The following is a 16,596-nucleotide window of genomic DNA, read 5'->3' on the forward strand; positions in this document are numbered from 1 at the left end:
ATAGTAATAAATAACGGTGCTTAGTTGTAGCCCATCAGTGTGTGGTCCATGGACTGTGATGTGGTGATATTAACCCATATTTTGTTTGCTTCTAGTCCTCTCCAATTGAAACACCCCGTCATGAACGCAATGTGATTTATCTACACAATATAACATTTATACATTTTCCTTACTTGTTCGAAAGACAATAAACCAAAACAGTTGATTTATATCAACTCAGCCTTTTCCAGCAGAGAGAATGGCGAGAGTCAGGCAACACAATACTTTATACTAGCTAGTCAAACTAGAAACTAGTACTAATTATATTTTACTGTTGGCGTTTCTCTCCCAAGCCAACAAAGAGCCAGCGTCCAACCCAACCACTAGTGTACAGACGTGCTGCATCAGTATCCTCTACACCCTCCATATATACTATAGAGCTGTATTTCTCCATACAGACCTGTCCACTCCCACACAGACTTCTCACTATCAACCTTTTGAAATATAAATATATATTATAAAATATGTTTATACGTGTAAAATATATGTAAGAATCTTTTGAACTATAAAAAGAGTGTGAAAAGCTGTCATCAAGGCAAAGGGTGGCTACTTTGAAGAATATAAAATATAACAAATGTTTTGATTTGTTTAACACTTTTTTTGGTTACTACATGATTCCATATGTGTTATTTCATCATTTTGATGTCTTCACTATTATTCTACAATGTAGAAAATAGTCCAAATAAAGAAAAACCCTTGAAATAGTAGGTGTGTCCAAACATTTGACTGGTACTGTATATTATAAAATACATTTATATATGTAAAATATATGTGTATTTTCCCTATGCAGACCTGTCAACGTCCACCTTGCCCTCTATGGAAGTAACCCTACAAGAGGCACCAGAGATTCCTCCGGAACCAGAGCAGGAGGAGGTGCTCCCGGAGGTAGCTACGCCCAGCCTGAAGGAGGGGGAGGACGCCGTGCAGGAGGCCTCGGAGCTGGCCGAGGAGCCAGGGGTCGAGGAGGTGCTTAAGGAGCTGTTAGAGAGGGTGGTGGAGGCCGCCATGGGAGAGGTGCTGAAGGAGGCACAAGGGGAGGTGAAGGAGGTGGTGGTTGATGTAGAGGATGGAGTGGAGGAGGAGTTAGGAGGAGGAGGAGAGCAGGAGGTGGTGGAGGTAGAGGAGGGAGGAGAACAGGAGGATGCTGTGACTGAAGTGGTGAAAGAGGAGGTGGAGGTTGGAGGAGAAGGGGAGGCCACTGAACCTGTGTCTGTAGAGGAGGAGGCGGGGGGAGAGGAGGTGCTGGGAGAGACAGCAGCTGAGTCTGAGGAGGAGAGTATAGCAGAGGAGGTGGAAGATCAACTAGTGGAGGCCCCTGTTTTTCCCCTCACTGAGGGAGAGGTTGTGGAGGAAACTACCCTCCCAGAAGAGGAGGAGGAGGAAACTACCCTCACAGAAGAGGAGGAGGAGGAAACTACCCTCACAGAAGAGGAGGAGGAGGAGGAAACTACCCTCCCAGAAGAGGAGGAGGAGGAGGAAACTACCCTCCCAGAAGAGGAGGAGGAGGAAACTACCCTCCCAGAAGAGGAGGAGGAGGAAACTACCCTCACAGAAGAGGAGGAGGAGGAAACTACCCTCACAGAAGAGGAGGAGGAAACTACCCTCACAGAAGAGGAGGAGGAGGAGGAGGGAAGAGGAGAGGTAGATGTAGAGGAGACAGAAGGAGAGGAGGAGGCGATAGAGGAGGAAGGAGCAGCCAAAATGGTGGAGGAGGACGAGGTGCAGACAGAGCAGGAGACTGTGACTGAGGAGGCTGGAGGAGAGAAGGAGCGAGAGGGGGAGGTGGAGGTGGAAGCTGAGGGAGGTGAGGGGTTAGGTGGGGAGGTGGGGGTGGAAGACTATGAGGAAATGAATACTACTCAGTCGGTAGTGGGGGAGCCAGTCGAAGAGGAGGGAGGGAAGGAGGTGGTGGTGGGAGGAGAGGGAGAGGAGGGAAGGATGGAGGAAAGTGTGGTGGTTGTGGAGGAGGAAGAGGCTGGAGCTGAAGTAGTGATTGGGGAGGCAGGGGGTGAGGCAATAGGGGGAGAGGAGGAAAGGGATGGAGAGAGTGTGGAAGAGGAGGAGGGAGATGAAGGAGTGGTGGTAGGAGCTGCAGACCAGCTGGGAGGTGAAGCAGGAGGAGGAGAAGGAGGAGAGGCCGTTGAAGAGGAGACACCAGAAACCAGTCAAACAGAGAACCAAGGTAAACTATAGTGGAACATTCTAAGATGAAAAACAAAACACTAAAATATCTTGATTAGATAAGTATTCAACCCCCTGAGTCAATACATGTTAGAATCACCTTTGGCAGCGATTACAGCTGGGAGTCTCTGGGTAAGTCTCTAAGAGATTTACACACCTTGATTGTGCCCATTATTCTTTCCAAAATTCTTCAAGTTCTGTCAAATTGGTTGTTGATCATTGTTAGACAACCATTTTCAAGCGACTCCAGTGTAGATTTGGCCTTGTGTTTTAGGTTATTGTCCTGCTGAAAGGTGAATTAACCTCCCAGTGTCTGATGGAAAGCAGACTGAACCAGGTTTTCCTCTAGGATTTTGCCTGTGCTTAGCTCCATTCCATTTTTTTTTTATCCTGAGTCCTTAATGATTACAAGCATACCCAGAACATGATGCAGCCACCACTATGCTTGAAAATATGGAGAGTGGTACTTAGTAATGTGTTGTATTGGATTTGACCCAAACATAAGACTTTGTATTTAGGATAAAAGTGAATTGCTTTGCCACATTCTTTGCAGTATTACTTTAGTGCCTTGTTGCAATTATTTGTATTCTGTACAGGCTTCCTTCTTTTCACTCTGTCATTTATGTTAGTATTGTGGAGTAACTGCAATGTTGTTGATCCATCCTTAGTTTTCTCCTATCACAGCCATTAAACTCTGTAACTGTTTTAAAGTCACCATTGGCCTCATGGTGAAATCCCTGAGCAGTTTCCTTCCTCTCCGGCAACTGAGTTATGAAGGATGCCTGCATCTTTGTGGTGACTGGGTGTATTGATACAACATTCAAAGTGTAATTAATAACTTCACCATGTTCAAAGGGATATCCAATGTCTGCTTTTTTTGTTACCAATCTACCAATAGGTGCCCTTCTTTGTGAGGCATTGGAAAACCTCCCTGGTCTTTGTGGTTAAATCTGTGTTTGAAATTAACTGCTCAACTGAGGGACCTTACAGATCATTGTATGTTTGGGGTACAGAGATGAGGTAGTCATTCAAAAACCATGTTCAACACTATTATTGCACACAGAGTGAGTCCGTGCAACTTAGAATGTAACTTGTTAAAGCACATTTTTACTCCTGAACTCATTTAGGGGTTGAAAACTTATTGACTCAAGACATTTCAGCTTATCGTTTTTTTATTCATTCATAAACATTTTTAAAAACATAATTCCACTTTGACATGATGGGGTATTGTGTGTAGGACAGTGATAAAAACAATCTAAATTTAATAATTTTTTAATTCAGGCTGTAACACAACAAAATGTGGAAACATCAAGGGGTGTGAAGGCGCTTTACGTTCTGACTGAGATTCCTCCACACACACACACACACACACACACACACACACACACACACACACACACACACACACACACATACACACACACACACACATACACACATACACACACACACACACACACACACACACACACACACACACACACACACACACACACACACACACACACACATCTATACTTTAGCCCCTACATTCCATAGGTCCACTCTATAGTCCCCCTACACTCAGCTTTGGGCCTTCTCACTCTCATTCACACATGTGTGCCAAATATCTGACCCCTCCTCTAGAAGTGCTGCTGGACCCAGGTGAGAGCTCCATGAGATCCATACCAGGGGGTTCTCAGGACCCCGCTAGCCCACTCAGCCCCCACCATCCTGGGGGAGAGACGGAGAGCAACACCATGAGAGGGGAGGAGATCCTGGAGGATGTGGATCTGGAGTCGAACGACGCCAACAAGATCATCACGTTTAAGGACAACCTTTTAAACTTTGACCCTGATGAGGCCACGTCAACGCTGGATAACTTTGTGGAGGACATTCCTGCCATGGCCAATGAGGAAGAGCAAGGAGAGACCAATGAGGTGGTGGAGGTCACTACAGGCGCTGACAACTCAGGTAACTGTATCCTGTATTATAACTACTGACAACAGGTAACTGTATCCTGTATTATAACTACTGACAACAGGGAACTGTATCCTGTATTATAACTACTGACAACAGGGAACTGTGTCCTGTATTATAACTACTGACAACAGGTAACTGTATCCTGTATTATACTGTAACTACTGACAACAGGGAACTGTATCCTGTATTATACTGTAACTACTGACAACAGGTAACTGTATCCTGTATTATACTGTAACTACTGACAACAGGGAACTGTATCCTGTATTATACTGTAACTACTGACAACAGGGAACTGTATCCTGTATTATACTGTAACTACTGACAACAGGGAACTGTATCCTGTATTATACTGTAACTACTGACAACAGGGAACTGTATCCTGTATTATAACTACTGACAACAGGGAACTGTATCCTGTATTATAACTACTGACAACAGGGAACTGTATCCTGTATTATAACTACTGACAACAGGGAACTGTATCCTGTATTATAACTACTGACAACAGGTAACTGTGTCCTGTATTATAACTACTGACAACAGGGAACTGTATCCTGTATTATAACTACTGACAACAGGGAACTGTATCCTGTATTATAACTACTGACAACAGGGAACTGTATCCTGTATTATAACTACTGACAACAGGGAACTGTATCCTGTATTATAACTACTGACAAAAGGGAACTGTATCCTGTATTATAACTACTGACAACAGGGAACTGTATCCTGTATTATACTGTAACTACTGACAACAGGTAACTGTATCCTGTATTATACTGTAACTACTGACAACAGGGAACTGTATCCTGTATTATAACTACTGACAACAGGTAACTGTGTCCTTATAACTACGAGACCCGTAATCATCTGCACAAAACACGTGGCACGAAAGCCAAAACAACACAGCACAGGTACTCACACGAACCAACGGACATTCTAACAATATTCTACATAACAACGGTAAACCAAGGACACACTTTGGTTTACCATTTACACACTTTGGTTTACCACACTAGTCAAACAGGAGATAGTGTCCTAGTGTCCTGTCCAGGGGGTGTATTGGTACATCAAGCTGTCTCACTACAGAAACAGGATATAGACTAGTGTCCTGTCCAGGGGGTGTATTGATACATCAAGCTGTCTCCCTACAGAAACAGGAGATAGACTAGTGTCCTGTCCAGGGGGTGTACTGGTACATCAAGCTGTCTCACTACAGAAACAGGAGATAGTGTCCTAGTGTCCTGTCCAGGGGGTGTACTGGTACATCAAGCTGTCTCCCTACAGAAACAGGAGATAGACTAGTGTCCTGTCCAGGGGGTGTACTGGTACATCAAGCTGTCTCATTACAGAAACAGGAGATAGTGTCCTAGTGTCCTGTCCAGGGGGTGTACTGGTACATCAAGCTGTCTCCCTACAGAAACAGGAGATAGACTAGTGTCCTGTCCAGGGGGTGTACTGGTACATCAAGCTGTCTCACTACAGAAACAGGAGATAGTGTCCTAGTGTCCTGTCCAGGGGGTGTACTGGTACATCAAGCTGTCTCCCTACAGAAACAGGAGATAGACTAGTGTCCTGTCCAGGGGGTGTATTGGTACATCAAGCTGTCTCACTACAGAAACAGGAGATAGACTAGTGTCCTGTCCAGGGGGTGTACTGGTACATCAAGCTGTCTCCCTACAGAAACAGGAGATAGACTAGTGTCCTGTCCAGGGGGTGTACTGGTACATCAAGCTGTCTCACTACAGAAACAGGAGATAGACTAGTGTCCTGTCCAGGGGTGTACTGGTACATCAAGCTGTCTCACTACAGAAACAGGAGATAGACTAGTGTCCTGTCCAGGGGTGTACTGGTACATCAAGCTGTCTCACTACAGAAACAGGAGATAGACTAGTGTCCTGTCCAGGGGGTGTACTGGTACATCAAGCTGTCTCACTACAGAAACAGGAGATAGACTAGTGTCCTGTCCAGGGGTGTACTGGTACATCAAGCTGTCTCACTACAGAAACAGGATATAGACTAGTGTCCTGTCCAGGGGGTGTACTGGTACATCAAGCTGTCTCACTACAGAAACAGGATATAGACTAGTGTCCTGTCCAGGGGGTGTACTGGTACATCAAGCTGTCTCACTACAGAAACAGGAGATAGACTAGTGTCCTGTCCAGGGGGTGTACTGGTACATCAAGCTGTCTCACTACAGAAACAGGAGATAGACTAGTGTCCTGTCCAGGGGGTGTACTGGTACATCAAGCTGTCTCACTACAGAAACAGGAGATAGACTAGTGTCCTGTCCAGGGGGTGTACTGGTACATCAAGCTGTCTCACTACAGAAACAGGAGATAGACTAGTGTCCTGTCCAGGGGGTGTACTGTACATCAAGCTGTCTCACTACAGAAACAGGAGATAGACTAGTGTCCTGTCCAGGGGGTGTCCTGGTACATCAAGCTGTCTCACTACAGAAACAGGAGATAGACTAGTGTCCTGTCCAGGGGGTGTACTGGTACATCAAGCTGTCTCACTACAGAAACAGGATATAGACTAGTGTCCTGTCCAGGGGGTGTACTGGTACATTAAGCTGTCTCACTACAGAAACAGGATATAGACTAGTGTCCTGTCCAGGGGGTGTACTGGTACATCAAGCTGTCTCACTACAGAAACAGGAGATAGGCTAGTGTCCTGTCCAGGGGGTGTACTGTACATCAAGCTGTCTCACTACAGAAACAGGAGATAGACTAGTGTCCTGTCCAGGGGGTGTACTGTACATCAAGCTGTCTCACTACAGAAACAGGATATAGACTAGTGTCCTGTCCAGGGGGTGTACTGGTACATCAAGCTGTCTCACTACAGAAACAGGAGATAGACTAGTGTCCTGTCCAGGGGGTGTACTGGTACATCAAGCTGTCTCACTACAGAAACAGGATATAGACTGGTGTCCTGTCCAGGGGGTGTACTGGTACATCAAGCTGTCTCACTACAGAAACAGGAGATAGACTAGTGTCCTGTCCAGGGGGTGTACTGTACATCAAGCTGTCTCACTACAGAAACAGGAGATAGACTAGTGTCCTGTCCAGGGGGTGTACTGGTACATCAAGCTGTCTCACTACAGAAACAGGAGATAGACTAGTGTCCTGTCCAGGGGGTGTACTGTACATCAAGCTGTCTCACTACAGAAACAGGAGATAGACTAGTGTCCTGTCCAGGGGGTGTCCTGGTACATCAAGCTGCCTCACTACAGAAACAGGAGATAGACTAGTGTCCTGTCCAGGGGGTGTACTGGTACATCATGCTGTCTCCCTACAGAAACAGGCTATAGACTAGTGTCCTGTCCAGGGGGTGTACTGGTACATCAAGCTGTCTCACTACAGAAACAGGAGATAGACTAGTGTCCTGTCCAGGGGGTGTACTGGTACATCAAGCTGTCTCACTACAGAAACAGGAGATAGACTAGTGTCCTGTCCAGGGGGTGTACTGGTACATCAAGCTGTCTCACTACAGAAACAGGAGATAGACTAGTGTCCTGTCCAGGGGGTGTACTGGTACATCAAGCTGTCTCACTACAGAAACAGGATATAGACTAGTGTCCTGTCCAGGGGGTGTACTGGTACATCAAGCTGTCTCACTACAGAAACCGGAGATAGACTAGTGTCCTGTGTTTCAGTCATAAGGAGGATGACGGCTAATGTATTACTTTCAAGCTCGGACAAATGGATTTGCTAGTTTTAGGCCCCAGGAAACAAAGAGATCAGTTGTCAGATCTTACAATGAATATGGAAAGGTTGAGCGGTAGTATCAATTAAACTGTGAAGGACCTCTGTGTTACTCTGGACCCTGATCTCTCTTTTCACGAACATATAAAACATATTTTAAGAGCAGCTTTTTTCCATCTACATAACATTGTAAAAATCTGAGGCTTGGAAGCTTGTACAATTGGAGCCATCTCTGCTGCTGTGTTAATGTACCTCTCTCTCCTCTCTTCTCCTCTCTTCCTCTCATCCCCTGTTCAGAATCAGGTCTGGAAGCCTGGAAGATAGGAGCCATCTCTGCTGCTGTGTTTCTGGTCCTGGAGACCATCGTCATCATTGTCTACATCCTCAAGTGTCGTGACAAAACTAACAGGTGTGTCTATAGATAGAAATCAAACTAACAGGTAGGTCTGTAGGTAGAAATCAAACTAACAGGTGGGTCTTTAGGTAGAAATCAAACTAACAGGTGGGTCTGTAGGTAGAAATCAAACTAACAGGTGGGTCTGTAGGTAGAAATCAAACTAACAGGTGGGTCTGCAGGTAGAGATGAAACTAACAGGTGGTTCTGTAGGTAGAAATCAAACTAACAGGTGGGCCTGTAGGTAGAAATCAAACTAACAGGTGGGTCTGTAGGTAGAAATCAAACTAACAGGTGGGTCTGTAGGTAGAGATGAAACTAACAGGTGGGTCTGTAGGTAGAGATGAAACTAACAGGTGGGTCTGTAGGTAGAAATCAAACTAACAGGTGGGTCTGTGGCTAGAGATGAAACTAACAGGTGGGTCTGTAGGTAGAAATCAAACTAACAGGTGGGTCTGTAGGTAGAAATCAAACTAACAGGTAGGTCTGTAGGTAGAAATCAAACTAACAGGTGGGTCTGCAGGTAGAAATCAAACTAACAGGTGGGTCTGCAGGTAGAAATCAAACTAACAGGTGGGTCTGTAGGTAGAAATCAAACTAACAGGTGGGTCTGCAGGTAGAAATCAAACTAACAGGTGGGTCTGTAGGTAGAAATCAAACTAACAGGTAGGTCTGTAGGTAGAAATCAAACTAACAGGTGGGTCTGCAGGTAGAAATCAAACTAACAGGTGGGTCTGTAGGTATTGTACTAAGCCTGGAACAAGAGGTAGAAATGAGGGACTAGTAAAGAGTAGGAAATACATTACACATTCTACCTTAGAACTATGAAATATACTCATTCTGGAACATCTTAACTTGCTACCTTAGAACTATGAAATATACTCATTGTGGAACATCTGAACGTGCTACCTTAGAACTATGAAATATACACATTCTGGAACATCTTAACGTGCTACCTTAGAACTATGAAATATACTCATTCTGGAACATCTTAACGTGCTACCTTAGAACTATGAAATATACTCATTCTGGAACATCTTAAAACCTGTTGAGGATCTTATCCCGATCTTATCCCGGTATTGGGATTCATTGTCATGTGACCATGGCGGGGAATTCAAAACTGCAAGAGTAATCATTTCAAAAAATCAAATAATCAACTATTTTCCTCCATTTGAAAGATATATCTCCTAAATCTAACCACGCTGTCCGATTTTCAGAGGCATTACGGAGAATGCATAAAGTTAGGTTATGTGAGGAGAGTACATTGACAATAGCTGCGTGTAATGTTTAGCCAATTCAAAGAAGGGCATCAACAGACAGAAAACTAGCTAGAATTATGCACTTACCTTTGACAATCTGCATCAGATGACACTCATAGGACATTATGTTATACAATACATGCATTTTTAGTTCCATCAAGTTCATATTTATATCCAAAAACAGCATTTACAGTCGCGGTGAAATTCAGAATTTTTTTCGGCTCGAATGCACCCAGTGAATCCAGCATTACAAATCACGGAATTACTATTCGAAAACATTGGTAAATTATAATATTGTCATTCAAAGAATAATATATTATCATCTCGTAATTGCTACCGAATGGCCAGATCTCAAAATAACTTTACTGGGAAATCACATTTTGCATAAACTGGGTACTATGCTAACAACAATAAGCTATATGCTAAGCTAAGCTAAGCTATACCGTTAGCATTAGCATCATCTAATATCGATAATAACATTCTAAATATCCCCTTACCTTTGATTATCTCCATCAGAAGGCGCTGCCAGAGATCCCAGGTCCAGAACAAATGTGGTTTCTTTTGACAAAGTTCATAATTTATGTCCAAATAGTTAGCGTTCAGTAGGCTCCCACAAAATGAGGTGGGCAGTGTAAAGTCACGTCGAAAAGCTAAAGAAAACCTAGTAAATAATCTATTTACGTTTGTTTAAACATGTCAAACGTTGTTTAGCACTAATCTTTTGTTCCATTTTTAACGTGAAACATCAGTAAACATCAGTAATATTTTCACACAACCTATCAAGTGTCTAGAATAAACGATAATGACAAAGGCACTCTTCTCAGATTCATGCGCAGGCGCAAAAAATGAAGTGATGACGTGTCAACTTGTAAGCTTTCTAATTCGGTCTGTATTCATGACAGATGCTTCCAACAACTTTCTAAAGATCGTTGACATCTAGTGGAAGCAGTAGGAGTTGCGAACTGAATCCTTTCTCACTGTGGTATCTTTAAAACAATGACACTAAATAGTACAGTCACAAAATTCTCATTTTTTTTAATCTATTTTTCACAGGTTTTTGCCTGCAATATGAGTTTTGTTATACTTACAGACACCATTCAAACTGTTTTAGAAAATTCAGAGTGTTTTCTATCCGAATGTGTTAATAATATGCATATCCTAGCTTCTGAGTTGGTGTAGGAGGCAGTTAAAAATGGGCACATATTTCTTTCAAAATTCTCAATACTGCCCCCGTGGCCCGTAGAGGTTAACGTGCTACCTTAGAACTATGAAATATACACATTCTGGAACATCTTAACGTGCTACCTTAGAACTATGAAATATACACATTCTGGAACATCTTAACGTGCTACCTTAGAACTATGAAATATACTCATTCTGGAACATCTTAACGTGCTACCTTAGAACTATGAAATATACACATTCTGGAACATCTGAACGTGCTACCTTAGAACTATGAAATATACACATTCTGGAACATCTTAACGTGCTTCCTTAGAACTATGAAATATACTCATTCTGGAACATCTTAACGTGCAACCTTAGAACTATGAAATATACTCATTCTGGAACATCTTAACGTGTTACCTTAGAACTATGAAATATACTCATTCTGGAACATCTTAACGTGCTACCTTAGAACTATGAAATATACACATTCTGGAACATGCTGAACGTGCTACCTTAGAACTATGAAATATACACATTCTGGAACATCTTAACGTGCTTCCTTAGAACTATGAAATATACTCATTCTGGAACATCTTAACGTGCTACCTTAGAACTATGAAATATACACATTCTGGAACATCTTAACGTGCTACCTTAGAACTATGAAATATACTCATTCTGGAACATCTTAACGTGCTACCTTAGAACTATGAAATATACTCATTCTGGAACATCTTAACGTGTTACCTTAGAACTATGAAATATACTCATTCTGGAACATCTTAACGTGCTACCTTAGAACTATGAAATATACACATTCTGGAACATCTTAACGTGCTACCTTAGAACTATGAAATATACTCATTCTGGAACATCTTAACGTGCTACCTTAGAACTATGAAATATACTCATTCTGGAACATCTTAACGTGTTACCTTAGAACTATGAAATATACTCATTCTGGAACATCTTAACCTGCTACCTTAGAACTATGAAATATACACATTCTGGAACATCTTAACGTGCTACCTTAGAACTATGAAATATACTCATTCTGGAACATCTTAACTTGCTACCTTAGAACTATGAAATATACACATTCTGGAACATCTGAACGTGCTACCTTAGAACTATGAAATATACACATTCTGGAACATCTTAACGTGCTTCCTTAGAACTATGAAATATACTCATTCTGGAACATCTTAACGTGCTACCTTAGAACTATGAAATATACACATTCTGGAACATCTTCACGTGCTACCTTAGAACTATGAAATATACACATTCTGGAACATCTTAACGTGCTACCTTAGAACTATGAAATATACTCATTCTGGAACATCTTAACGTGCTACCTTAGAACTATGAAATATACTCATTCTGGAACATCTTAACGTGTTACCTTAGAACTATGAAATATACTCATTCTGGAACATCTTAACGTGCTACCTTAGAACTATGAAATATACTCATTCTGGAACATCTTAACGTGCTACCTTAGAACTATGAAATATACACATTTTGGAACATCTGAACGTGCTACCTTAGAACTATGAAATATACACATTCTGGAACATCTTAACGTGCTACCTTAGAACTATGAAATATACACATTCTGGAACATCTTAACGTGTTACCTTGGAGATTGAGGTTAGAGTTAAAATGAGGCTTCCGGTTTCTGTCCAGTTTGTGGTTAGGATGCAGGGTTGATGTGTTAAACTGCGTCTCTGTGTAGCAGCCCAGCCCCAGCTAGGCTGTGTGAGGAGGGGCGTGTGGAGGTGGAGACAGGTACAGCACTGTGTAATGAAGACACTCTACCAGCCGGAGATGGAGAATGCCAACAGTGAGTCCTGAAGCTACATTACCTTGACATTATTCAGGCTGTATCACATCCGGACGTGATTGGGAGTCCCATATGACGGCGCACAATTGGCCCAGCGTCGTCCAGGTTTGGCCGGGGTAGGCCGTCATTGTAAATAAGAATTTGTTTCTGACCTGCCTAGTTAAATAAAGGTTAAACAAAATAAAAAATAACTCCTGTTTTTGAATTACTTGGTCACTGAACACAACCCGGGTGTCCATCTCCAAACTGTAATCTACCCCCATTAACCCTTTAACTGTCTCTTCTTGAGAAACATGTTGAAACAAATATTCCACATTAAATTCCTATTGTTAACGACTCAAAAAATAACTTCAAATACTTCTTTTTTTTTTTACAACAACGTTTACTTTGGAAATGAAAGAGCTCTACCAGGCGGGTTGAGAAGTCAAAAGAGGGTCATGTCGAGAATGCAGTATAACAATGTCGATTTACATAGCATTTCTTTACTCATCTCAAGAATTGTACATACAACTACATTACCCATGATTCTTTGCTTAGCATTTCACGGTTTATCAGAGTAAAGACTAAGGTTGTTTTGCTGCTAACAAAACCCTGCAGTCTGTCTTTTATTGTTGGACTGTAACAAAACCCTGCAGTCTGTCTTTTACTCAATACAGATACGTTGGTTTCCTACCCTGGTTCTGAAGCGGTACAGGGAGTGCAGGCTTTAGTTCCAGCCCTGCACTGAAGACCACCTGATTCAACCAGTCCTCAAGATAAAAAATAAGTTGAATCAAGAGTGTTAGTGTCGGGTTGTAACAAAAGCCTGCACACAGCCCTGTAGCTCTTCCGAACCAGCGTTTATGACCACCGCCCAACACAACAACAACAACAACAACAACGACAACGACAACGACAACGACAACGACAACAACAACAACAACAACAACAGAAACAACAACAACAGAAACATAGTGACATGTGCAGAATACAACAGGTGTAGACTTAACTGTGAAATACTTACTGACAAGCCCTTAACCAACAAATGCACGGTTAAAAAGTAACAAGTCAATACTAGGAAGGTGTTCTTAATGTTTTGTAAACTCAGTGTATATCAGTGTACATTTGATCTATTACCTGTGTGTCTCAACATGGTTTCCTGCCTCTGAGTCTTGTGTACGTCTGTTCCAGGTCTGTTGATCTGTAGTCAGGGCCCAGGAGGTCACATGACATGAGTTAGCTGGTATTATACTGCCTTACTGCTGACCTCAGTCCAGCTGAAGCCAGAGTATTATACTGCCTTACTACAGACCTCAGTCCAGCTGAAGCCAGAGTATTATACTGCCTTACTGCAGACCTCAGTCCAGCTGAAGCCAGAGTATTATACTGCCTTACCCTCTCCCCCCTCTCTCTCGCTCTCTCTCTCTCTCTCTCTCTCTCTCACCCAACCCCTCTCACTATCTTCCTCTCTCTCTCTTCTCCCTCTCTATTCTGTCTCTCTCCCTCTCACTCTCCTCTTTCCCCCTCTCCCCTCTCTCTCCCCTCTCTCTCCCCTTCCTTCTCTCTCTGTATTGTCTACCCTACTTGTATCTACTTATGTTTCTTTAACCCATTCTACTCCCGTCTCTCCTCTAGAGTTGCTGTTCTGGACCCGTGGGAGCTGGACCCCTCTCTAACCCAACAGCAGCTGCAGCAGGAGGAGGATGAGGTAGAAATGAAGGATCTACAGCTCACCTCCATAGAGGACCTGACCAACAGACCAGTAGATCCATCACATGATGTCCAGACTTCAGATCTATAGATCTACACAGTCAGCTGACACTCTCCCTCCCCCTGATCCTGTGTCCCTCTCCCCCTCTCTCTCTCCCTCCCCCTGATCCTATGTTCCTCTCCCCCTCTCTCTCTCCCCCTGTTCCTGTGTACCTCTCCCCCTCTCTCTCTCCCTCCCCCTGATCCTATGTTCCTCTCCCCCTCTCTCTCTCCCCCTGTTCCTGTGTACCTCTCCCCCTCTCTCTCTCCCTCCCCCTGATCCTGTGTCCCTCTCCCTCTCTCTCCCTCCCCCTGTTCCTGTGTCCCTCTCCCCCTCTCTCTCCCTCCCCCTGTTCCTGTGTCCCTCTCCCCCTCTCTCCCTCCCCCTGTTCCTGTGTTCCTCTCCCCCTCTCTCTCTCCCTCCCCCTGTTCCTGTGTCCCTCTCCCCCTCTCTCCCTCCCCCTGTTCCTGTGTCCCTCTCCCCCTCTCTCTCTCCCTCCCCCTGTTCATGTGTTCCTCTCCCCCTCTCTCCCTCCCCCTGTTCCTGTGTCCCTCTCCCCCTCTCTCTCTCCCTCCCCCTGTTCCTGTGTCCCTCTCCCCCTCTCTCCCTCCCCCTGTTCCTGTGTCCCTCTCCCCCTCTCTCTCTCTCTCCCCCTGTTCCTGTGTCCCTCTCCCCCTCTCTCTCTCCCTCCCCCTGTTCCTGTGTTCCTCTCCCCCTCCCTCCCTCCCCCTGTTCCTGTGTTCCTCTCCCCCTCTCTCTCTCCCTCCCCCTGTTCCTGTGTCCCTCTCCCCCTCTCTCTCTCCCTCCCCCTGTTCCTGTTCCTGTGTCCCTCTCCCCCTCTCTCCCTCCCCCTGTTCCCGTGTCTGTCTTTAGATGTGTCTCAAATGGAACCCTGTTCCCTATATAGGCCAATAGGGCTCTGGTCAAAAGTAGTGCACTACAGTATTTAGGGAACATGCTACCCTTTGGGACAGACCCTTACTATATGACCCACCACCCCAGCCTATGGGTGGGCAATATACGTCTGAGTAACTGCAGCTCACTGTGAAAACAAAAAAACTCTTCAGGATACACTTGAACGTCAACAACCAGATAAAATATATCTAGAAATCAGCCCTGTCCTGCATACCATCACCTCTACTGTTACTACTGTAATCAGTCCTGTCCTGCATACCATCACCTCTACTGTTACTACTGTAATCAGTCCTGTCCTGCATACCATCACCTCTACTGTTACTACTGTAATCAGCCCTGTCCTGCATATCATCACCTCTGCTGTTACTACTGTAATCAGCCCTGTCCTGCATATCATCACCTCTACTGTTACTACTGTAATCAGCCCTGTCCTGCATACCATCACCTCTACTGTTACTACTGTAATCAGCCCTGTCCTGCATACCATCACCTCTACTGTTACTACTGTAATCAGTCCTGTCCTGCATACCATCACCTCTACTGTTACTACTGTAATCAGTTTGTCCTGCATACCATCACCTTTACTGTTACTAATGTAATCAGTCCTGTCCTGCATACCATTACCTCTACTGTTACTACTGTAATCAGCCCTGTCCTGCATACCATCACCTCTACTGTTACTACTGTAATCAGCCCTGTCCTGCATACTATCACCTCTACTGTTACTACTGTAATCAGTCCTGTCCTGCATACCCATCACCTCTACTGTTACTACTGTAATCAGCCTTGTCCTGCATACCCATCACCTCTACTGTTACTACTGTAATCATCCCTGTCCTGCATACCATTACCTCTACTGTTACTACTGTAATCAGCCCTGCCCTGCATACCATCACCTCTACTGTTACTACTGTAATCAGTCCTGTCCTGCATACCCATCACCTCTACTGTTACTACTGTAATCACCTCTACTGTTACTACTGTAATCATCCCTGTCCTGCATACCATCACCTCTACTGTTACTACTGTAATCAGTCCTGTCCTGCATACCCATCACCTCTACTGTTACTACTGTAATCAGCCCTGTCCTGCATACCATCACCTCTACTGTTACTACTGTAATCAGTCCTGTCCTGCATACCATCACCTCTACTGTTACTACTGTAATCAGCCCTGTCCTGCATACCATCACCTCTACTGTTACTACTGTAATCAGCCCTGTCCTGCATACCATCACCTCTACTGTTACTACTGTAATCAGCCCTGTCCTGCATACCATCACCTCTACTGTTACTACTGTAATTACAATTTACAAATGCCATGTTAGGACATACCTGGATATCTTGATCATTCTATAACAGAATAAATAAGTACATTGCTTTGAAACTCTG

The 16,596-nt window shown here is 43.9% G+C and overlaps 1 protein-coding gene across 1 annotated transcript; it reads left to right on the forward strand.

Annotated features, from left to right (window-relative positions):
* The first annotated feature begins 1,740 nt into the window (after window positions 1–1,740).
* On the forward strand, window positions 1,741–14,379 carry LOC115187333 (uncharacterized). Its single transcript, XM_029746403.1, has 6 exons — window positions 1,741–1,843; window positions 2,126–2,221; window positions 3,847–4,173; window positions 8,190–8,301; window positions 12,454–12,561; window positions 14,176–14,379. The coding sequence occupies exons 1-6, from the start codon at window positions 1,741–1,743 to the stop codon at window positions 14,339–14,341; spliced, it is 912 nt and encodes a 303-aa protein (XP_029602263.1). The 3' UTR covers window positions 14,342–14,379.
* Window positions 14,380–16,596: the final 2,217 nt, after the last annotated feature.

This window comes from Salmo trutta, unplaced genomic scaffold (genome assembly GCF_901001165.1).
Source record: "Salmo trutta unplaced genomic scaffold, fSalTru1.1, whole genome shotgun sequence".
Classification (NCBI taxonomy): domain Eukaryota; kingdom Metazoa; phylum Chordata; class Actinopteri; order Salmoniformes; family Salmonidae; genus Salmo; species Salmo trutta.